Source organism: Plecotus auritus (genome assembly GCF_963455305.1).
Source record: "Plecotus auritus genome assembly, chromosome: 4".
NCBI lineage: Eukaryota > Metazoa > Chordata > Mammalia > Chiroptera > Vespertilionidae > Plecotus > Plecotus auritus.
In genome coordinates, this window is record NC_137775.1 from 177,678,695 (window position 1) to 177,702,048 (window position 23,354).

General features: G+C 41.1%; 2 protein-coding genes across 3 annotated transcripts in view; both read left to right on the forward strand.

Moving 5' to 3' along the window:
* The window catches only part of SP4 (Sp4 transcription factor), a 60,765-nt gene extending 54,760 nt beyond the window's left edge, over positions 1–6,005 (forward strand). For both annotated transcript variants that reach the window (XM_080663569.1, XM_080663570.1), the window contains exon 6: positions 2,595–6,005. In XM_080663569.1, coding sequence (XP_080519695.1) covers positions 2,595–2,842 — 248 coding nt within the window. In that variant the 3' untranslated portion in view covers positions 2,843–6,005. The remainder of the gene's footprint in view (positions 1–2,594) is intronic.
* Positions 6,006–17,168: 11,163 nt separating this feature from the next.
* DNAH11 (dynein axonemal heavy chain 11) overlaps positions 17,169–23,354 on the forward strand; it is a 196,777-nt gene continuing 190,591 nt past the window's right edge. The window contains exons 1-5 of the mRNA XM_080663816.1: positions 17,169–17,330; positions 18,295–18,438; positions 19,815–20,026; positions 20,580–20,769; positions 22,113–22,212. Coding sequence (XP_080519942.1) covers positions 17,184–17,330; positions 18,295–18,438; positions 19,815–20,026; positions 20,580–20,769; positions 22,113–22,212 — 793 coding nt within the window. The 5' untranslated portion in view covers positions 17,169–17,183. The remainder of the gene's footprint in view (positions 17,331–18,294; positions 18,439–19,814; positions 20,027–20,579; positions 20,770–22,112; positions 22,213–23,354) is intronic.

Below are 23,354 nucleotides of genomic sequence, written 5' to 3' on the forward strand. Positions count from 1 at the left end.
TACTAAGAATAATTATTAAATAATTTAAAATATATTGCAGTATGCGTAATTAGTACAAGAACTCTGTACCTCCTTAACATAATGTTTGCTAAGGGTAGGAAATTTAGAAATTGTCTGACACCATAGAGAAAACACTTCTGTGGAAAAAGATAATAAAAATGTCATTTCTTTAATGATAGTTTAGTTGTACAACATAACTTACTTATTTTGAGATTCTGGTCAAATTTCATTACTTGAAATTAATTGAACACCCACATCACTTAGGAATAGACAGCCCTGAAAGTTCCCACACAAACCATGTCACCATCATTTCCTATCTATCTTACAGTTTGCCATGGAGTAGGTGGGGATTTCTGTCTTAATTGAAGCTTAGCCATAGAGCTCCACATGGTTTCAAATGACTATCTCAAGGTCACGGAAGCTTCTGAAAGTCAGAGATTTTCACTTGTTCATTTTTGTTTCATCAGTGCCTGGCACATCGCAAGTGTTCTACAAATATTTGTTGAAAAATGACTGAATTTATAAGCATCACAGCTAACAAATACTTATTAAACAGCCACTGTGTTGATTGATCACCCAGTTGACTTAGTGCTTACTGAATGATATCATGCCATCTGAGTTTTCTGGTTGTGCTTGGCCATTGTTGCTATAAAAGAACAGCAGTCTCTAGTTGCACTCTGGTCATGTAGCATAGAAAGCTCAAACTAGAAATTGTGCCTTGAATCCTGCTCTGATATTAATAAGTTGTATGATTCCCATGAAAATTAATTTCTGGAGCCTTAACTTACAAATCAATAAAATGAAAATGTAAAACAATACCTTTAAGATTTATTTTCAGCTTTAAAATTTGTACACAGGATTTTTCTTTTGAAAGCAAATGAGAAACTTGAAAGGTAAAGGAGTTCAAAATTGATCCTAAAAGTAAATACTCATTTACTTGTTTTTCATCTTTGCTTAGATGTCAGCATTCGTCAGTGCAATTGACTTTACCCTAAAGCTTAACCGCTTTTATTTTTAATCTCTGAGAATTTTATATAAATCATTTATTTATCCTTATATTTAATTTTTCAAGACTGAAAGAGAAAGAAAAGTTCAATAAGATACTGCAAATGCAATTTTTTAAAAAAACAAACTCATAAAGAAGAGGGGAAAATATCTGACATGGACAAACTTGAACCTATGGATTTTCTAGTGGTTATTCAAAACTAGGGCCAAGAAAAGGAGTCAGCTGAACTGAACTTTATTATCAAAGTTCCACTGTCAGACTGAGAACTTTCATTCCCTTATTTTTTAATATCTATATACACACACACACACACACATATATGTATATATGTATATATATATATTTCAGAGAGAGGAAGGGAGAGGGAAAGATAGAAACATCAGTGATGAAAGAGAATCATTGATTGGCTGCTTCTTGTACGCCCCCTACTGGGGATCAAGCCTGCAACCCAGGCATGTGCCCTTGACTGGAATCAAACCCCAGGACCCTTCAGTCAGCAGTCCGATGCTCTATCCACTGAGCCAAACCAGCTAGGGCCTTAAGTAACAATTTTAGAAGGAAGGACAGAAGATAGTAGTTGATCCATCATGAGCAGTACAGTATACCAATTAATCAATTTCTTATGTGCCTCATCTATTATGCACAAAATTGAAATGGGTTTTTTTCTTTTGGTAACATTTAGTTGTGTTTCTTATGTGTGGGGGAGAGGGGTTTTGTTAATCCTCACCTGAGGATATTTTTCCATTGATTTTAGATAAGAGTGGAAGGAGAGAGAAACATTGATGTGAGAGAGACACATCAATTGGTTGCCTCCCTCATGTGCCCTGACTGGGGTTTGGGATTAAACCTGCAACCCAGGTAGGTGCCCTTGACTGGGAATCAAACTCATGACCTGAGGCTCTAACCATTGAGAACACTGGCCAGGGCAAGTTAGTTTTTATTCCAGAATACAGATGCGGATAGTTCCAGTAGAACTGTCTTACATGTTAAAGAGAGCTTATTTAAGGGTCACTCTGTGTGCCAGAATCTGACAGTCTGATTCTTTGGAAACCTAAAAACTCTGTTAGTTTAAATTGAGTATTTGCCTAACTCATTTTTGCCTTTTGAGGAAACTCAATACACCGTTAAATTATTAAGTGATTTTATTTGAAATAGTTCTAAGGTATTTTCATGCTTTTCAGCATTATAACCAAAACCCAGACAGTAGTTTTAAGGAAGAGTAGACATGCCTTGAACTTTATATATTATGATACCTGGAAGAGATTTTTGACATCATCTGTTAGAAACCCTCATGTTTCATAGATGGGGCAACTGAAGCCCAGGGGAGTTACTTTATTTGCTCAGCTTTTTCTTCCAGTTCTTAGCAAAACTAGGACTTTATCTTGTGTCTTTTATTCCCAGTCACATGCTGTTCCTCCTGTATTGTGTTGCATTGCTTGTTTGATCATATTTTAAAATAAAAACAAAGTATTTTGCAACTAGCCAAAAGTTAAACACAAGTGTAGTGTGATCAGAAGAGAAATTATTTAACATTATAATTTTATTTGAATAAAATGAATTACTATTTCTTTGCTATTTTTCTGTTTAGGTGAAAAGAGATTTGAATGCCCAGAATGTTCTAAAAGGTTTATGCGGAGTGATCACCTCTCCAAACATGTCAAAACGCATCAGAATAAGAAAGGTGGTGGGACAGCTCTTGCCATTGTTACCTCGGGAGAACTGGACTCATCTGTTACAGAGGTGCTTGGCTCCCCAAGAATTGTCACAGTTGCAGCCATTTCTCAAGATTCAAACCCAGCAACTCCCAATGTTTCGGCCAACATGGAAGAATTCTGAAAAGCTACTTATAACAGAGACCTCTAGTGCTGCACTTAAGTTTACACACCTTTGAAAATCTGGAAATGGGCTGGTCAAGTGGATTACAGAGTAGGAAATCATGTTTTCATTCTTGGTTTTCTTAAGTATTCCAAGATTTGGGGTCAACATGTGAAGTGTTGAATTTTAAAAATACAAAAATCAAATGGATGTACTGGAAACAGAAAAGTATTTCCTCCACACTATAAGTTGTAGTTATTTGGAAATGTGTCACATAATGTTTAAACTGAAACTTCCCCTTTTTTAACATCATGTGTTAACATGTTTAGAAAGACAGACCTTAATAGTTTGCAGGCTGGACCTTAATTGGATTTGTTTTCTTTGAAATACTTTCCAGTCACTAATAATTTATATGGATCCTTTTTTTTTTTTTTTTTCCTATAGCACGGAAAACAAAGTAGTTAACTGACGGTAGGGACAATACTTTATTTTCTTAGTTTGATTTTTTGGAAAATCAACTGAAAATAGTTTTGGCCGTCTTTTCTAAATGTTAGAAATTCTTCAACAGTTGAATTAGGAAAGTTCCAAAAAAGTAATCTGAGATGCATCTCAGATCTTTATTACCACTACATTATAGTAGTGTGTATGCAGACAATCAGTGAAGTTTAATTACTTTCTCCATTTGGAGATACAAGAGGAACTTAGAGCTAAACTATACGTTAAACTTTAGATTAAAATCTTAGGAAAATACTGGGGGTGACAAATGATTGAAACAAAATTCATAATTGCTTCAGAAAAAATGAGACAACAATATATAAGGTTTTGAAGTTAGGATTGATTATATTCCTAACCCTGGGTTGTACCACAAAATTCATTTTAAATGTTTATATAGGAAATATTTGCATAGAGTATCAGTCAGTCTGTAGTTTCATATTCTGTAAATATGAGTTATGTTGACAGTGTGCAAAATTCTTTATGCTTTGACTTGGTAGCCAAAGAAAGAGTTATCAAAAAAATTTTTTAAGTCCAGCAGAAAATTATCTTGTAACTACATTATAATTTCCGTTTTCCTCTCTACTAAAAATTTGCCAATCCTATTTTATATATACTACTGTGTTAGAAGGCTGATTAAGAATTTATAACACAGTAATGTTTTTATGTTATGTCAGTAACTGAATTGTCCCTAAAAAGGCAGCCTAACAAATATGTAACAGGTGTGATATTATGAAGCAAAAATTATTTTTTAAAAATTGGAACCATTTTTAGTTATGTAAGTGACTAAAGAAAAAATGTATTTTGTTGTTTATGCAAGGGTTTTATAGGAAAGATGGCCAAAAGTTTCATATGAAAAATATTTGGATTATATCAATAGCTTAAATATTAGTGAGATATTTGCTATTTTAAAAATGTATTTACACAGAATCATAATGTAATTGGAATTGACCATTTAAAAACTAAAGTTTTTAACTGCTTGGTTTATTAACATCATCATTTTAGGGACTGTTTGAATATAGGTACATGTTTTCTTGTGCATTCCCTATTATTTCAGGAAAAGTACTACTCATGCGAATTATCTTCCAAAATTGTGATATTTCTTGTATTTTTGATGAAGGAGAAATACTGTAATGATCACTGTTTACACTATGTACACTTTAGGCCAGCCCTTTGTAGCGTTATATAAAACTGAAGGTCTTTTGTGCTTTCAGTTTGTATAAAAAAGCTTTGAGATTAAAGGAAAAAATTTTACACTGTGGTTATAAATTTCAAGTTTCTTAAAGCTTTTGTAGACTTGTAACAAAGTCTTTAAATTTTAGTTGGATTTTGTAAATTGTTTTGTATATTTTATTTAATGTACTCTTAAACAGCTGATGTATCTGGCTTTAAAACATCAGAATCAGTTTGTTTCGTTTGGTACAGAGGAGCATTTGGTAGTGTTAATTTTAATTTTATTATATAGGAGCTGAAACATCAAATATATATTTTATCATTATGCTACACAATCAGTGCTATAATTTTTTTTATGCAAAGAAACTTTCTTAATGTTTGAATCATGTTTTCTCAGAGTGACACTTTTTGTTGATAATACCAAGTATGAGCTCTCTGCACCATTATTCCATGAACCAGTTTTAATACATACCTATGTATGCTCTTCAGAAATGGAAGTTATTTTTTAATCAACAATGAGGCCTATTATAAATTTAACAAACTGAGTCTGGATAGCTTTATAGCATATAAAATATATTAATTTGTGTTAGCAGGTGCACATTTCACCACTGAAATTAGAAATATTTTGACAGGCTTTTCTGCATACCATTCTGAATCCACTTTTCTCTTATAAGAATCGTAAATTTCAGTGTCCTTTATTTGACTCAGTGGGATATAGCTGTTATAAGTAATAGGGCACAGATGTGCAGTAGAGTCTTGTTTAATGACATTTCACTGTTCATTCCCTTTGCCACTGTTATAATACTTTTCTTTATTGTAATTATCAGTGCAAAACTATGTATTTATCATGGTAGAACTCCAGTGTTAGAATAGTTTTTTCTTAAGATATACTTTCTTTGGTTAGGTTTGTGTATGTGTTGCTGATTACATTAGGACTTGATGTTAAGTCATTATTTATCACACTCTCATGAGAGCAGTAATAAAAGTGTGTAATCTAGGAGAAAAAGTTAATTTGTCAAACTTAGATAAGCATGATGTTTAGGTCCTATTTTTCAATTTTATAACTGTTTTATTGCAACAATATTTGTATTTAAGTCTTCATTTTAATGCCTTGTGGTGTTTTTTTTTTTATGCATGTCACTAAGTTGTCATCCCACATAAATTGATGTGCAGCATAGGGTATTAAATCTACATAATGATTTTAAAACAGAAATAGTTGATGGTAAAATGTAAATGTTTTGCAAAAATTCCTTATAAAAAGTTTTGTAGTAACATTTCACTTGTAAATTTTTTTTGTAAAAAAAAAAAGAAAATGGAAAAAAAAAGATGACTTCAGAAAAAAATCCTGTTTCCCATATCCTAGGATTTAGACAATTATTCTGCCAGCAAAGCCTCTGGGGCTGTAATTGACATTTTTACAGTGCTGATTTGTATAAATTTTGTTTTTTGTGGATTTGGAAATAAAATCATGTACAAGTTGTTGCCTGCAATAACAATTGCAAGTAACCTATAAAAATTCCCTTGAGTTTAACATGTTTCTTCATTTAATAATGTATACTGTAAAGCAGCAATAAATTCTTTGAACTATCAACCTTCTTATCACAATGAACACTGGAAAGAAAATGCTTCTCACTAGAAAACGTATTGGCAACTCTTCATAATTCCTGATATTAAGAACTGGTTCCCATTTCTCTGAACAGACTGCCAGAGAGCACCAGTTCAGATTTCATGCTAATTTGTAACCATTGCTGTAGACATTTATGGAAATTAAAATGTGATTTAAGGGCACTTTTTAACTTAAATACTTTTGAGCAATGAATGTTAGGAAATTGTAGGAAGTGCTAAAAATGAAAACTAATTAAAACATAATTTAGGATCACACACTAAGAAGCAAGGTAAGCCACAGATAATGCTACAAAAATCTGTATGCAAAAGCTGTTCTTTTCCTCCTGGGAGGGTCCTGCAAATCTCATGAAGAACCTTACTGACATAACTGTTATTGTAACAACTTCGGTGAAATCGGGCTTCCAAGCCCAGGCCAGGTTAGATACAGCCAAGTGAGGGGTAAGGCATGTCAGGCAGCAGGGGAAGTACACTGAGGAAGACACCCAAGTCGTGAAATCTCTAGTAATCAGTGGGGGCTGTATGGTGAGTGGGTAGATCGCTTTGCACAGCAAAGCCCTAAGATAAAGACATGGTTATATCACAACTTGGTGTAGTATGTGTTCATAGATGACTAAGAAACAGTTAAGAGTATGGTACTCAGCCAAGAAGCAGTAAGTTTTTTAAAGATGTGTGAAAACTGAAGTTGTATACCTGAAAAAAATGTACATTTGGAAGCATCGGGATGATCTTATATAAAAGGAGAGATAATGCAATTAGAAAGTTTTAACATTTTGTGTTTGTTTTTTTTTAATATATATTTTGATTTTAGAGAGTAAGAGAGAGAGAGAAACATCAATGATGAGAGAGAATCATTGATTGGCTGCCTCCTGCATGCCCCACACTGGGGATGGAGCCCACAACTCAGGCATGTGCCCTGACCAGGCATCGGAATCGAACCGTGACCTTCTGGTTCACAGGTCAACGCTCAACCACTGAGCCACGCTGGCCATGCTGTTTTGTTTTTTATTTAGTAAAGCCAGTTTGATTCTTGGAATTCTGGGAACCACATAACCATGAACAAAACTGAAAGAGTGATGCTTTTTGTTTTATAGACTAGAGGCCTGGAGCATGAAATGTGTGCATGGGTGGGGTCCCTAGGCCTGGCCAGCAATCAGGGCTGATCAGGTTCCCTGCCTCCCCACCTACTCCTTCCCTTGCTGCCTGCATCTGCTACCACCCACACCCGCTTCCCCGTCCCAGCCCAGGACCAGCCCCGAGTGAGCGATCAGGGCCTGCTGGCTGGGGGGAAGAACCGGCAGGTTGGTCAGCAGACCCCATTGGCGATTGGGGCCTGCAGGTTGGGGGCAGCTCCTGCATTGAGTGTCTGCCCCCTGCTGGTTGGTGCACGTCATAGCAACCAGTCATTTTGTTGTAATGGTCGCTTAGGCTTTTATATATATATAGAAGATTATTGACATAAAACTATTGGGAGAAGGAATGTCAAAGCTGTGCTAAGAGCAACACTAATATAATATGGTGTGGTTTAGAATGCCATTCATAATTATCCTAGCATTTGACAAACTATTACCTGCAACAAAGATAACTTGAAGAAATAGGAAAAAAGTATAGCTTGTTTGCTATTTGTATTTAAAAGTTCAGATGCTTAAAGGGGTGAAGAAACTTAAGATGTAAGAAACATGAAATACATTATTCAAAACATCTGAATCACGTATTTACTGTTCAAGGAGTAATACCTGTTTGACATACACACAGCTAACTTGTAATTGCATAGCAGGATTTCTAAGGCATATACTTCCTTTTTTTTTAATATTTGCTAATTGGTATAGGCCTTAGGCTGTGTTCCTGTTGGTATCAGTTGGCAATGAAATAGTTTAATTTTTGGATACCTAAGAGTATCTCAAGTGCCAAGGAACTTAAGAAAGAAGAAGAGAGGGAGGAAAATCTTGTAAAACTATTTTTGTCTGAGGTAATAGTTTGTCAAATGCTAGGATAATTTTTCCTGGAAGTAAAAAATGTTCCAATTAATGAGATTACTAGATTTCAGAATATTAATATATACTCCAAATTTTTATGTATAAAAAAAAAATCACGGTACATTGTACTTTCCCCAGGAAAATTGGGTGGCTGTCAAACAAAATTTTCACATGAGTCTATATTTGAAATGTTCCATAGAAACAAAATATTTTACCAGAATAATTTTTTTCAAGGAAACAAATAGCTGTGTTTCCCCCAGTGCATAACTGTGGCACTGTTTAAAATTTTGTTCAATGGGAGCATAACAGGGATTTTTGTTCCCTATATTTTAATAGAATTAAGTACACATATAGATAATATATATGCCATGTATCACATTTTAGATATATATCAACATAACATTTGAATTGGATTAAGAAGTTCTAACTTCAAAATAAAACTATCTTGTTTTTAAAGCTGCTGAAAAAGCTTAAAACAAACAGCTAGGCCTAAATGTGCACACATGGTCTATGACCAATTCTGTATGAAGACTTGTACCAATAGTCTTCATAAAACTACATTTCTATGTAGCCCTCCTATTTCTGGACATTGGTTTGCTACAGGACTTAACGATAGCAATGACTAGGTGGGTTGGTAGTTTGCATTTCCACTCGTTGAGCAAATATTGTGTACTTTGTACAAGGTGTCAGACAGAGACTAAGAATAAGACAAAAGTCCCTATCCCTGCCCTCAGAGTTCAAAGGGAGCAGGTAGGACAAAGGTGGTGGGCGTGCTCAGGAAAGCCTCCCGCAGTGATGTCTGAGCCAACCCTGAAATGAGGAGCAAGCACTGCAAATCAGGGTCCAAGGGGAAGCTGGGGAAAGAGGAATCCAGCAAAAGGGAGGAGCCCAAGGCTAGACCATGGCGGCAGCACAACAGTCTAGGCAGGAGTGGGCAAACTTTTTGACTCGAGGGCCACAATGGGTTCTTAAACTGGACCGGAGGGCCGGAACAAAAGCATGGATGGAGTGTTTGTGTGAACTAATATAAATTCAAAGTAAAGGAGCGGAGGGGAGAGCAAGAGAACCGGATAGAACAGCCGGATCTGGCCCGCGGGCCGTAGTTTGCCCACGGCTGGAGAGGGACCAACAGGGAGGTCAGCGGGAGAGAGGGAAGAGGTGGAGGTAGAGAGCACCTGTAGGCCCTGGGATCCTTGCATTGGGGGGCCGAGGCCTACTCACAATGGGGATAATAACTCACAGGTCTGTTAGGATCAAATAAGATACCTCTACCATGCCCCTGACAATAATGTTCAGTAGAAGTATTGTTAATTATAAGTTAACCCAAAAGATGGAGGGCATGGGTATTACCCAGCTGGTCTAAAGCTAAAATGCTTTGGAAAAAGGGCAAGAATACTTTTCAATGTATGAAAAGAAAGAAGAAAGAAATTTCAGTCGGGATTTCTTGATCCAACCATGTGTATTTTTCTCAAACTATCTGCCTGTCTATGAGCTAGTTTGGGGTGCTCTATCTCAAAACTATATGGTGGTTATTTTTCCCTAATGCCAAGCAACATTGAGGTTTCAAATCCTAGTTATTTTCTAATTTTGAAATGTTAATTCCAACTACTGTTTGCCTTCCTCAAAGTGATAACAGACAACCAAATGAGTGAGCCAAGCAAACGGGTTACTGAAAAAACAGTTGCTCATGTGTGGTTCAATAACTTTGTGGATGTATGTGAGAATAATTTTCTGTATTTGAAATCATAAACGGACTCAAGTTTACAGGGATAAAGTACCTCTGTGTGTTCAGCTTCCTACCAAATTACAGTCACAAAAAAGAAAATGTCCAATTTGGTGTACAAAGGTTTTCTTATTCTAGACAACTTCCCTTAGCCTTGGTTCAGAAAAGAATAATAGGATGTTCTATGTTTATGAGCTCTAAGCTACTTTCACTTAGCTTTTCAGATTCTTTGTGGAATAAGATAGGATACAAACAAATCAGCCAAACTGGCTTAGTGTCCTGCCAAGACTCAGAGGCACCTCTGGCTAGATCCTGCTCTCTGCTTCCAGCCTTCTTGTCCATTTCACTTTCTTACTTTGGCTTCGGATCCTGTACTTAATCCAATTTGCCCCTTTCGTTTCCACGCTTGCCTTTGGAGATCCTGTTGTTCAGTCAGTCAGTCAGTCAGTATATTTATTGAGCATCTATTGTGCCCGATTCAGGCACCAAGGATGCTGTTCCTCTTTTCTGCACTCACCCTGCCTCCTTGCATCCCTAGGTTTCCGGGGCACTTGGCGATCCCCTCGCCCTGCTCCTGGGGCTGGCCCTGAAGAGGCAGAAGTGCATTAAGCATGCAGTTACAGGGAGGAGCCAAAGCTCAGATCATGTTGGGCCAAATGAAGATGAACAGGTTTCAAGTCAGAGTCAGAGAGCCAGGAAGTCAGATGCTGGGAGCAAAGATCATACAAAAGCAAATTACAGGGAAGAGGAGGAAGTTAAATGTGAGCAGTTGTCTCAAACATTCATTAGTCTTTGAATCATGCCTTTCTAGAAGGTTGGCTCAAATTGTGTTATTTATTGTCCTGCTATGAAATGTGGTTTAATAAATATTTTATTGGTAGTATTATTTTTGAGATGTAGAAGCCATAATAAAGTTCTGTTTTCTGCTGGTAAAATCATTCCTAGCTTGTATAATTTTATGTTGGAATTAAATACATCAGCAATTCACGGTGCTGTGTAAAGGCCATCATGATCTCCAAGTGTTTGGTCAACCTGACAAGGTTCAAAACTGCTGTGAGGGAAATAATTTCAAGGCAAACAATAAGCTCACTGGAAAAAGATTCTAACTCAATTCAGAAATATTGTAAATGGTTATACCTTTAACTGAACTATGTCTTTGAAGCTTTATTTTAGGTTTTATTTTAACTTGTGAGATTCACATATGTATGTGTGAAATGTGTGTGGTGTGTTTGGTGAAGCATCATATATTTCTAATTACAAGTTCAAAAGTCAGAATTAAATGTATAACTTACTCTGGTTTTGTATTGTAGTTGCTTCCTCTCACTTTCTATAATTATGTCGGCAGGAAGATAACCTTCTAAAATTAAGCCCTATTTGGTGACTAACTTTTCAATCACGTTTTTGCCCAAGAGTGGTGGTTTTAAAACTATGTCCATAAATTCTTTGATCCTCCTCCCTTGGATAGGTAGGTAAGCCTGATTCCCCTCCTCGTGTGTGTGGACACATGACTTGCGTCTAATGAACAGAATCAAGTGGAGTGGCTGCAACAGTGTGCGACGGCACAGACTAGCTGACCTTTGGACAACTGCCACCTAAGTGAGCTTGAAGTGGGTCTTCCAGCCCGTCAAGCATTCAGGTGACGACAGCCCCACACCCCTTCTTAACTTCAACCTGAGGAAAGACTGCTGCCAGGTTTTTGACCAACGGGAAGTCTGTGAGCTAATGTTTGTTGTTTGTTGTTTCTAGCTACTAGGTGTTGGGAGTTATTTGTTATGCAGCAAGAGATGACTAACACAGCAGGAGTCATTAATGTTCAACCAATGCCATCTATGCCATTAAGAGCAGGAATGATGCCACACTTCTTAATCAAGTGCTCCCCAATTATGTCCAGGGATTTCCTCCACGCCAGTGACATTCTGTTCTGCAAGTTTTGCTGCAGATGTCTGAGCAGTAATAACCACAACGGACATGCCTCTCTGCAGGCCACAAATGTCAGACACACCCCAGTTTCAGGGATGCTAAAGTGTGAAAAGATACGCAGCACAGAATCGATGAAATACACGTAGAACTATGTTTACTATTTCCCTTCTGCTTTCATCAACCCCCTTTCTTCACCAAGACCTTGATCTTGCCAGTTGCAGTTTCGTTGACCATTTCAGGACAAAACTACTGAGGTTCACAGGGAATTACCGGATTTGCCCCCTCAGTTTACGTGGGAAGTGAAGGGCTTGGGTAGCCGTAGGGAAAGACCCCTGGTGTGATCTGAAGGAATGCTTTGGTAACCCTAACCTTCCCCAGCCCAGGCCACCCTTCCTGTGTCACAAAGGCACGCCCTCTTTGTAAGGGGCTGGGCATGCTGGGATAGTGGTGGGGGCTTCTTGGTGCTGGCAGGACTTGGGCCTGAAAGAGGACATGCTAATCCTTGGAGATGTGAGAATATTCCAGTTACGGGTGGTTCCCTATACCCTGGAACAATTCACTACCAGTATGTTAGGAATATAAATACATATTTAGCTAGAAAAGCAAGAATGCAAATAGTGCTTACTGGCTTAGGAAGGAACGTTTGTGATATTACGATGGCTTATAATGTAAATATAAAGGATGTACTATATAATTAAATATAAAAGAAAAAGGAGACACTGTTCTCAAATATCTCCACTAAATCAGCCATCACCTGTGAAAGGGCTTAGTAAACTGTTGACACTAGACAGATGCAATGCTTAATTACATATACGGGTGATGCCTTCAACTCTGAGAGGAACCTCTAATCCTCACTTAGTTCCCACCTGTGCGACTCTGAGCACCTTCTCTGCTGGCTCCTCATTTCTGATGTCAAGGAAAAGTTTAACAAGCAGGAATAGAAATAATAATCTATAATAATAAAAGCGTAATATGCTAATTAGACCCAACGTCCTTCCAGACGACCTTCTGGACAAAGCCGTGGGGGGTGGCCGCTGAGGCAGTGGTGGGAGCCAAGCCCCTTGCACCAATTTTGTGCATCGGGCCTCTAGTGTTTAATACAATTCAGGGAAGATTCACAAGTGATTGCGCTTGTACCCCTACAACTTAACTCCCTTTCATGTTCTTTTGATGAATTTATTTAATCTCTAAATCTTCTTCTCTGGAACTTGTGCATCTAAAATAAAGCTTCCTTCTTGTTCTGATTGCCTATAATTTAATTAGTCTCTTTTTATAGATTTCTTTTTCCCTTCTCCCTTCAGGGGCTCTAACCCTTTCCCTGACTGAAATTGCTTGGGTCACAGAAGTCCTTTTCTTCCTGGCATTGTTTTTTTTTTTTTTTTAGAAGGGCTTTTTTCCCCCTTTTAAAAAATTTATCGGGGTGACATTGGTTAATAAAATTACATTAATTTCAGGTACACAATCCTATAATACATCGTCTGTATATTGTGTGTGTGTTCACCATCCCAAGTCAAATCTCCTTCCATCAGAAGGGCTTTTCCAACAAATATTTGAGCAAAAATATTGCTAGAGGTCTAGGCTAGATGCTGCTGGGGATTTTAAAAAATGGCATGGCCCCTTACAGTGCCTGCCTCCGAAGGGCTGAGGTAATGTAAGCGAGCTGTGCAGATCACCACAATGCAAAGCAGAGCACATCGACTTGTCCAGGAAGAGATGAGACCGAGTGCTGGGTGAGGATTTCCTCGACAGCCCTGCGGTGTTGCCAGCTAGCTCCTGGCCTCTGTCAGTCCTTTCCGGTGCACCTCGGTATTTTCTCTCTAAATATAGGGCGCGGGGGGCGGGGGGGAGTAGGCTTACAGTTGTGAGCATGCGAAACACAGTTTATTCTTGTATTGTTATTCATTATTGTAGTATTTTCTACATGAACAACTGTAAACCTACTTTTGCCCCACCCTGTATTGCAAAATTATGCCTTTCTGCAAATCCATTGGTTTTTCTGCAGCATTTCCCCCTTTAATTCTTAAATTCATGCTCATTCTCTGCAAAGATGCTTTAGTCCCCCACCCCCCCTTTTTTTAAAAAAAAAAAAGTCAAAACCAACAGTGGGAAGAAAACATAACTGTTGTATGTCTGCTTTGAGGGGTCTTTTTAAAAATTTTATCTTTATTGTTGAAAGTATTACAAATGTCCCCTTTGTTTGTTTGTTTGTTTGTTTTTCCCATTGAACCCCTCCACCCGCCCTTCCCAGGCCTTCACTACTCTATTGTCAGTGTCCTCAGGCTATGCATATACGCATATAATTCCTCAGTTAATCCCATCCCGCCTTCCCTCTGAAATTCGTCAGTCTGTTCCATGCTTCTGTGTCTCTGGGTTTGCTCATCAGCTTATTTTATTCATTAGATTCCACATATGAGTGAAATCATACGGTACTTGTCTTTGTCTGACTGGCTTATTTCGCTTAGCATAATACTCTCCGGGTCCATCCATGCTGCTGCAAATGGTAAGAATTCCTTCTTTTTGCTTTGAATGGGCTTGACTTTCCACACTGACATTCCTTCCTGTGACTTGCGTGTATGTGTTTTCAGTGGCATGTCACCCTTCTCTGCCGACCCTATGATGTGTCTGAGGACATAAACAGCAGCTCCCTGTCGCATTTGCCCTTCATCCCCTTGTTTCTGTGTCTTGATGTCTCTGAAAATCCAGATAATAAAATTCCTCAAATCACATTTTCTCAACTTTCCCCTGTTTTCCTTTTTCTCCTTTCAAAATCTTAAGTTGATCTCAGTCAAGGGCTTGTCCAAGAATAAAGTCCCTTTAATGTTTAGCCACACTTTTTTTAAAAAAAGTAATAAAGGCTTGTAATTCATGGGAAATCATGTTAGTTTAACATATTTTCCATGATGTTATATGTATTGGGGGCATCTGAGAGAAATACCTGTCAATGGACATGCTTCCCCCTTGCCCTCAGGAACAGAGCCCAGAGTTTTCGCTGGCTCCTCCTAGTGGCCATATCTGTAAGAGGAGGCTGGTGCTGGATCTTGAGAAGTGAAGCTCACCTGGGAGGTCTCATCTCCCTTGACAAAGGCAGGGTTGAGACATGAGCACGGGATGTAACTGTAGCCAGTCAGGTGTAAGGGGAAGACTTCCGGGAGGTACTGGAAAGTTTTCTCCACTCAAAAGTGAAGACGTTCCCTGTTCTTGCCTCTGAACATTGTCACCTACACGGAGTGGCAGAAAGCATCATTACCACTCAGCAACCTTGAATGGAAGACTCATTGAGCTATTGAGACCACAGAAAAGAGATGTGAACAAGTCTCATCTCTGAGTCATTGAATTAACCAACCCCCGACTTCACTGCAACCAGACCTGTCGTGTGACACGACAACCGTCTTTGGTGTAGGCTGCTGTGAGATGGGTTTTCTGTGCTCTACCCTGGAGAGCACAGCCTCCTCTCGGACTATGCCCTGTGCTGGAACACACACACACACACACACACACACACACACACACACGCACACGCACATGTACACACGCACACACACATGTACACACGCACACACACATATAAACCCAGTTTATACCTGCATTTGAGGTCTAGCACCAGCCTGGCCAGTGTAAACCCAGCTTATACCTGGATTTGAGAGCAGGACCTGGTCTGCCTTTCCTGGTGTAGTTGCAGCATCAACAGCAGTGCTAGCACTTAGCTGGCATTCAGTAAATATTTGTGGAGCAAATAAATGAACTCAGCACAGTACATGGCCCTTGTTGGCTGGTACTTGACAAATGTTAGCTATTATTAAGGAAAAGTATTGAAAAGGTGGGAATCGGGTAAAAGAAAGGCAGCATGTCTTTTTGGTGTCACATTTTAACGTTGTTTAACTGGCCCACCAAAGGATTACTTAATTATCTAGGGAAATGTACCTTTCTTGACTCGTTATCTACTACTGATTACAGAGCGAGACTCTGTGAAGTAATATTTTTATTTTTGTTCACTACAGATGTAGATTAATATAAATTATTCCAAAAAAAGAACCCCTCCAGAAAGTTAAGATTTTATCGCCCCAGAGGACATTAAAAAGTATTTTTCTAGCTTAGTAATCTTATTCCAACAGACTTTCTCCACTGCCTATAAATCTTTTTCTAATTCTCGTTGGAACCAACGTCTCCATGTTGTTGGTTTCCTCAATACTGAGTTTAGTGGGACTTTGGCATGTCCATTCTGTATTTGGAGTTACTTATGTAGCTTTTTGAAACTTGTACTTTAATATTTGCACTACTATCTAACTTTTCCTGCTGGATCTGAAATTCATTTTTCACTTTCAATTTAATACAACTCTTACTTACAGAATTCCCGTTACTCAGGGGTCGGGGTCGCAAAGCTGGAATAAGCAGCACTGTGAGGTGGTTGCAGGGATTTCCAGACTTGCAACCAGCCACTGGAGCCCCAGCACTATCAAGGCTTTCCAGGAGCCTATGTTAATTCAAGATTCTGATCACGTAACTAGAAAAGCGTGTAGGTGTCTGCAAGAGACAATTAACATCCCCAAAAGAAAAACTGTTTGAGGCTCTGAATCTTGCTGGAAACACCTGTTTATCAATAACCAGTCAAAATGGATTACTGAGGGCAACACTCCTTCATCGCTCTATGGGAGGCACAGGGGTTGAAGTTTTCACAGGTAAACCGGGGCCACAGCGTAGGGTGAGACCACCGCAATCAAGCCAGTTGTCCCCTTTTTGCTGGAGGAGTGCTGCCTTCCATCTGTAAAACATTCAACACCTGTGAAGCGCCATAAACTCCACCCGAGATGGTACTGCTGAAACCGCAGCTGCTAATCCGTGCGGGGCCGTGATTCGTCCTCGCCGGCGGCGCGGAGACTTCCAGTGGGCGGAGAAGCCGAGGACACACCTCTCCCCGTCGGGTTTGAGGCCCTGAGCCCGAAGCCCCGCCCCTCTGCGCTCACTCCGCCCCCAGCGGGACGGGGCGGGGACTCCGTCTCCCGGGAAACGGGACGCACTGCTCAGCCTGGGCCCGCGACCGCGCCTCCCGCGGGGCTCAGTGCACGCCGACGCCTGCTGCCCAGTAGCCGCAGGTGGGGAAGGGCGGGCGCGCGCTCGGTGGTCGCGGGAGGAGTTGGGAGCCTGCAGGGGCGCCTCTGCGGAGGGGTGTCCTCGCCCCCTGGGGCTGGGCAGGGGCGCGCGCGCAGGCGGCCAGCCCCGCGTCTCTTGGACGGGCCCGATGGCAGCCCCGGTGGGAGCTCGGGAGGCGCGAGGCGAGCGAGAAGCCCCGACCCTTCGCCTAACTCCGGGCTCCGGCCTGGAGGCGGCGGACGTGCTGGAGGTGGAGGAGGAGGACGAGGAGGAGGAGGAGGAAGAGGAGGAGGCAGCGGCGGCCAGGAGAGCTCGGAGTTTTGCCCAAGACGCGCGGGTGCGCTTCCTCGGCAGCCGCCTGGAGCAGATGCTGGGGCTCCCGGCGGAGACGTGGAGCCAGCATCTGGAGAGCGAGGACCGCCGGCGGGTCCTGGCGAAGTTTCTGGAGAGCCCCAGCCCCGCCTGCCTGGTGTTCGGCGTCGCCGCCGCGGGGCGGCTCGCGGCCTCCCGGGAGGTAAAAAGCGAGCGGAGGGGACCCGACCACGCCGCCCGCCCAGCATCTCGGGGACTCGGGCGGGGACAGGCCCGTGGTCCCTGCTTGGGTGTCGGGGGGCGGGGCACACTCAGGTCCTTGAAAAAACGCTTTCTGAAGTCCGCCCTGGAGTCGGCAGAGCCCCCCAGAGGCGCCCACTCTGCCATTAGCGGCGGCAGGAAGTTTCCGAAGGTCAGCTCGAGCCTGCTGGGCCCGGACGAAGCGGGACCAGCAGAGCTTCCTCCCACTGCCTGGGTGGAGGCGCAAGGTGGCTTCGGTGCCGGGTAACTTCCTCTCATCGCTCTTGGGTCACCCTGGAGCCACGTCCTTAACAACGTGTTTGGCAGAGCCCTGACGGGCGCCAACGCCACTTCACCCCGGGAAGAATACGTAGCCCTGAAAAAGGAGCGCGGGGTCCTCTGCGCAAACCTGGCGTTTACCAGCGACGGGAGGGGAGGGAGCCTTCCTCCTCCCGCTTCCTTTTTCTTCCCTCCGCCCCCCCGCCCCCTTTTAATGCAGACTGCGCGTCCCCTGGAAGGTTAACTGTCACCTACACGTACAGCATCGGCATTTAGTATTTCTCAAGTGTGAAAAGTTTGCAGCAAGATTTACAGTCTTTAGGTCTTACAGTGCCTCGGAGGAATGCAAACGTTACTATCTTCTCTGGATGTGGTCGTAATATTACTTGGGAGGTAGGATCCCAGAGAAGAGAGACAATAACAGGAACTTGCCTTCGGGTTTTGTGAATTTTGAATTTTTTTGCTGTGCTACTTTTATAATCGTAGCTCATTTAAAAAATTGTCAGTGGACAGGGAGCTGGAACACTTAACTCTGGTAGGTATCCGGTTTCCTTTCTTTTGCCAGCGGCCTGGCTACAAGTTAGATTCTGCTTGTTAACATGGAAACTACATCTGGACTTATACTAATTATCTTGTTCCTGTTTCAGATTCCAAGAGATGCAAAACATAAACTCATTTATATTGCCAAGAAGATTACTGAAAGCACTGGAGTAAATGATTTCTTTCGAACGGTTTTATTTGGAGAGATACCGGCCTCATCTCTGGGACATGTAACTGCTTTCCTAGATGAGGTGCTAGTCTATCTTTAATATTTGATTCTTTCGATGGCCTCAGTGACACGTGGGATTATTCGGGTCAGCTCTGTTTGTTTTTTTTTTTGTGTGTGTGTGTGTGTGTTTTGTTTTTTGTTGTTTTTGTTTTGTTTTGTGTTTTTTTTTTTAAGAGAGAGAATGTAGAAGCCAGTGATCTCTTGAGCCAAATGGATGGAGTGTAATAGCTTTTAGGCTGTTCCTCAAAGCAATGGAGACTTACTGATGCTCATGTTCCACAGGTGGTATTTGTAGGATCATCTTTTTCCTCTTTCTAAATAATGGAGGTAAATAAAAAGCAGCTTGAATTGAATAGGCTCTTGTACTCAGCTAGAGGTTTTAAACTTTACAGAGTAGAGACAAACTGACACTTTGGAAAGGGTTTTGGAAATCAGTTTTTGATTCTTGTCAGTTTCTAAGTGGTTAAGAGTAATGGAAACAAAGTGTTAGGTATGGTTGCCTTCAAAGTCCCCCTTCTCTCCCCTTAACATCAGAGAAATGCCCCCTAAAGTTTAGGGCCTAAATGTTACTGGCACTTTAATGTGTATCAGAACCACCTGGGGATTCCGGGAGGGGCGGGCTGCGTGGGCTGGGATTCTGCATTTCTAACCTGATACACGGGCTTTGAGGAGCAACGTACTCGGTGACTGGTTGTGGCGTCAGAGCAGGGGTTTTCAAGCTTTGCTGAACATTAGAACCACCTGGGGCAGTGGTCGGCAAACTCATTAGTCAACAGAGTGGCAGATGGAGGCTTGCGAGCCGCGGTTTGCCGACCACTGAGTCCTGGGGAACTCGACAACACCCCCTGCCCAGGGCACACCTCAGACAAATTAGCGCCTGGCTCCCAGCAGAACCGCCAGGTGATGCTCTTGTGCCCCAGACATTGGGAACCGCTGGGTTAAGAGTTAGTAAATGAGATCTCGGTCAGGGCAGCCCTGCCATCGGGGCTTGAGAAGGTTAATTTACTCTCGCCTCCATGCGATTCAAAAAGATTTTTTTTTTCCATTAATCTACCTGCCAATGTGCTCAGTTTGCATTAAGAAAGCAGTTTCCTTACTTGACCTGACTTCGCTTATTTCATGCAGAGTTTGAGTTATTGAGAGCCTTCACCAATGTTTGATAAATGGGCAAATGAATGAACAAGCAGTAAGTTATTGCCTCTTTGAAATAATTTGTGTCATCTATGAATTCTAAATGGGTCGCTGATTTTGTCTCTTTTTTTTGTAGATTTGATATCATAGGAGCATATTTATGAAATGAAGTGGTTTTGTTGACGATTTTGTTTGACAGGAAAACCTTTAAGGAGCACCTTGTATGTAAATTAATTTAACTGCTTTTAAACATGTTTTTCTTTCTAGATTTTAGTGCCAATTCTTTTGAATAGGAACAACCATAAATCCTGGTCCTGTTTTATTTCACAAGACATGGAACGTCACGTAGAAGTCATGAAACATAAAATGCATATTTTAAGGGGTAAAATGTTGAAAAGAACTCTTCTGCCAATTCCGACTATTGCAGGAAAATTTGACTTGGATACGAAACCTCCAGGGACCCAGTACGTAATGACATGGTATATTCATGGTATTAAAATGGAGAGCCAACATACCCATTTGCCAACAGTTGCCATGATGTGAAGAATATTCTTTCAGTAAAATGGTTTAGAGGCTATAATTTTTTTGCTTAACAGTGTGTTTTTTAAAAAAATATTTTTTATTGATTTTTAGAGAGGGAGGGAGGGAGAGTGATGGAGAGATAGAAACGTTGATGAGAGAGAAACATCATCAGTTGGCTGCTTCCTGCACACCCTCTACTGGGGATGGAGCCTGTAACCCGGTCATGTGCCCTGACTGGGAATTGAACCAGTGACCTCTTGGATCATGGTTCGATGCTCAACCACTGAGCCACTCCGGCCGGGCAACAATGTTTTTTAATGTTAGAGAGATACCAATGACAACTATGTCACAACTCACACTGAGGTCGGAAAAATAATGGATCTGATTTTGAAGTATTTCTATTTAGAAAACCAGTTTATGGGTACATAAAATACCTGTTAAAACCCAAGCCCTATCTTTATTTGGATGACATGATTTGACTTGTTTTTCCAATCCTATCAATGTTTGTAGTTTGGAGCCAAATGAAAGGACAGTGCTCCATGCCATTGAATCAGTGGTCATTAAATGGTCACATCAAATCCAAGAAATTATAGAGAAAGATTCAAGGCAGCCCCTGCTGAATGGCCTTCACTCGAATCCTCAAACGGAACTGGATTTCTGGACGATGAGGAAAGAGAATCTATCATGCATTTATGATCAAGTAAGTAGAGAGCTAAGAAAGTGCTTCTGATTTGAATTTGAAGAATATTTGTAGCATTTGGCCTCTGGAGCAGAGCTTTCCAATAATTCTAAAAATTTAACCTACTGTCTCTGAGTGACTTAATAATTTGGTCTCTTTTTCCGAAGCGCTTTTTGGTATACACTTTAAAAATGAATGGGAGTTAATGTGAGTTTTGCCTTTTTGAGAATATTTGGACAGCGTTGGAGATAACTGGAAGCACTTTGTGGCACAGAAAAGGAGAGATTTCCCAGGGAGACTTCGAAGATGATGATATTTAATTAATCCAGTCAATTTAATTGATTTGGGAAAGAATTTGGTCTTAGTGGAGAGACGTTGCTTTGGGAGAGCTAACTTTGGTTCCTCTGTTGGATACTTTCCTGACAAGTTACTCCATTTAATGCTCTAAAACTAAGGCATTTATTCTTATGTTTACAGGTCTCTTAGAGATTTCCTGAAACAGCAAGAAATTTTATGTGGAAACTAGAGGCCTGGTGCACGGATTTGTGCACCGGTAGGGTCCCTTGGCCTGGCCTGTGCCCTCTTGTAATCTGGGACCCCTTAGGGCAGGCGTCCTCAAACTACGGCCCACGGGCCACATGCAGCCCGCCGAGGACATTTATCCGGCCCGCCGGGTGCCGCTGCCTGTCTTGCTTAGCAGCCGACTCGTCGGTCCCGCAGTGCACATAGGAATTTGTTCATGGTTTGTTTGTTTTTAAACTATAGTCCGGCCCTCCAACGGTCTGAGGGACAGTGAACTGGCCCCCTGTTTAAAAAGTTTGAGGACCCTTGCCTTAGGGGATGTCCCAGAGCTGGTTTTGGCCTAATCCCCACAGGCCAGGCTGAGGGACCCCACCAGTGCACAAATCCATGCACCAGGCATCTAGTATGCATATAAGATCTTTGGTTAATCTCTTCCCGCCCTGCCCCTTCTCCCCGTCCCTCTGAGATTCATCAGTCTGTTCCATGTTTCCATGTCTGTGGTTTCTGCTCTTGCGTTGAGCGTCTGCCCCCTGGTGGTCAGTGCGCAGCATAGCTGTCGGCCGGTCAGCTGGTTGCTAAGGCTTTTACTAGTATATATGTAGATTTTAATATTTTACCTGTGTACTAATATGTAAATTATTTTTAAAAATTCAAATTAAGAAAGCCAAGACAAAAATGTTATTTTAAAAATTACTTTTGACTTGAAACCAGATATGTCTTTGAGGGTTAAATGCTGTGTGTATTGTTTATGAGTGGAATATAATTTAAATATTTTATTATGGAATGCATTTATTTAGTCATTAATCTAGCTTATATTTGTTAATTTCTTTTTCCCAATTTAGCTTCAGGCTCCTACTGTCCTCAAAATGGTGAAGATCCTGAAAAGGAAAGGAAGCAGCTATTTCCCAGCTTTGAAGGACATTTTCACGGCTGTAAAAAATGGTAAGACTCTTGTTCCTTGGCCTTGCGAGCCCCTCATGACCTGGCGCTGTCTGCCCGCGCACCAGCCTTGGACCAGTAGCCTGCTCACAAGACGATGGTACTTGGGTCTTCTAATGATAATTCATCTTTTAAAAAAAATGTTTAATTGATCTTATGGAGAGAGGAAGGGAGGGAGAGAGAGATAGAAACATCATAAGAGAAATATCAACATTGATTAACTGCCTCCTGAACACCCCCCATCAGGATCGAGCCCACAATGTGGGCATGTGCCCTGTCTGGGAATTGAACCAGTGACCTCTTGGTGGATGGGACAGTGCTCAACCACTGAGCCACACCGGCTGGACGGTAAATTCATCTGAATCATCTGTACTCCCTCCTCTATTGATACTCAGTTTTTGGGTCTATAGTAGGTACCTACCGAAGTGGCTCCAGGTGTAAGTTTTAATGAGAATGTGTGTATGTGAAGGGCAAAGGCCTTTGGTAGTCAGCAGGGGACAAATCAAAGCCCAGCATAGAGATTTTCTAATCAACAGTTGGGCTGCAGTTACTCCAGTTATTCACTAGGAGACTCTCTGAGTGTCGTAAATAGACCTACTGAGCTCGCAAGAACTCAAAGTCGTCATCAAAGTTTTAGGGAAGATTAAACATACAGAGAGGAGGGTTTGTTTGGTTGGTGAATTTTGAACAGGTAATGCATGCACGTTGTTGAAACCCAGTAATTATAAGAAGTGATCCAGTGAAAAGTCTCCTTGTCCTCTCACTATCCAGTTGTTGTTTTTATCCTCACCAAGGATATGCTTATTGATTATAGAGAGAGGGGAGGGAGTGAGAGAGAGCAAGAGAGAGAGAAACACCGATGTGAGAGAGAACATCGATTGGTTGCCTTCCGTATGTGCCCCACCAGAGATCAAACCTGCAACCTAGGTATGTGCTCTGACGGGGAATCAAACCTGCAACCTTTTGGTGTATAGGAGCCACACCAGTCAGGGCTCGCTATCCAGTAACACCCTCCCAGTTTCTGGATTTCTGTTTATGTTTTCTTAGGCATGGTTAAGCAAATATAAATAGACATAATTCTGAAGCTTTAAGTGATAAAATTATAATATGAACAAGTAACGATTATTTTTAACATTAGAAAATTT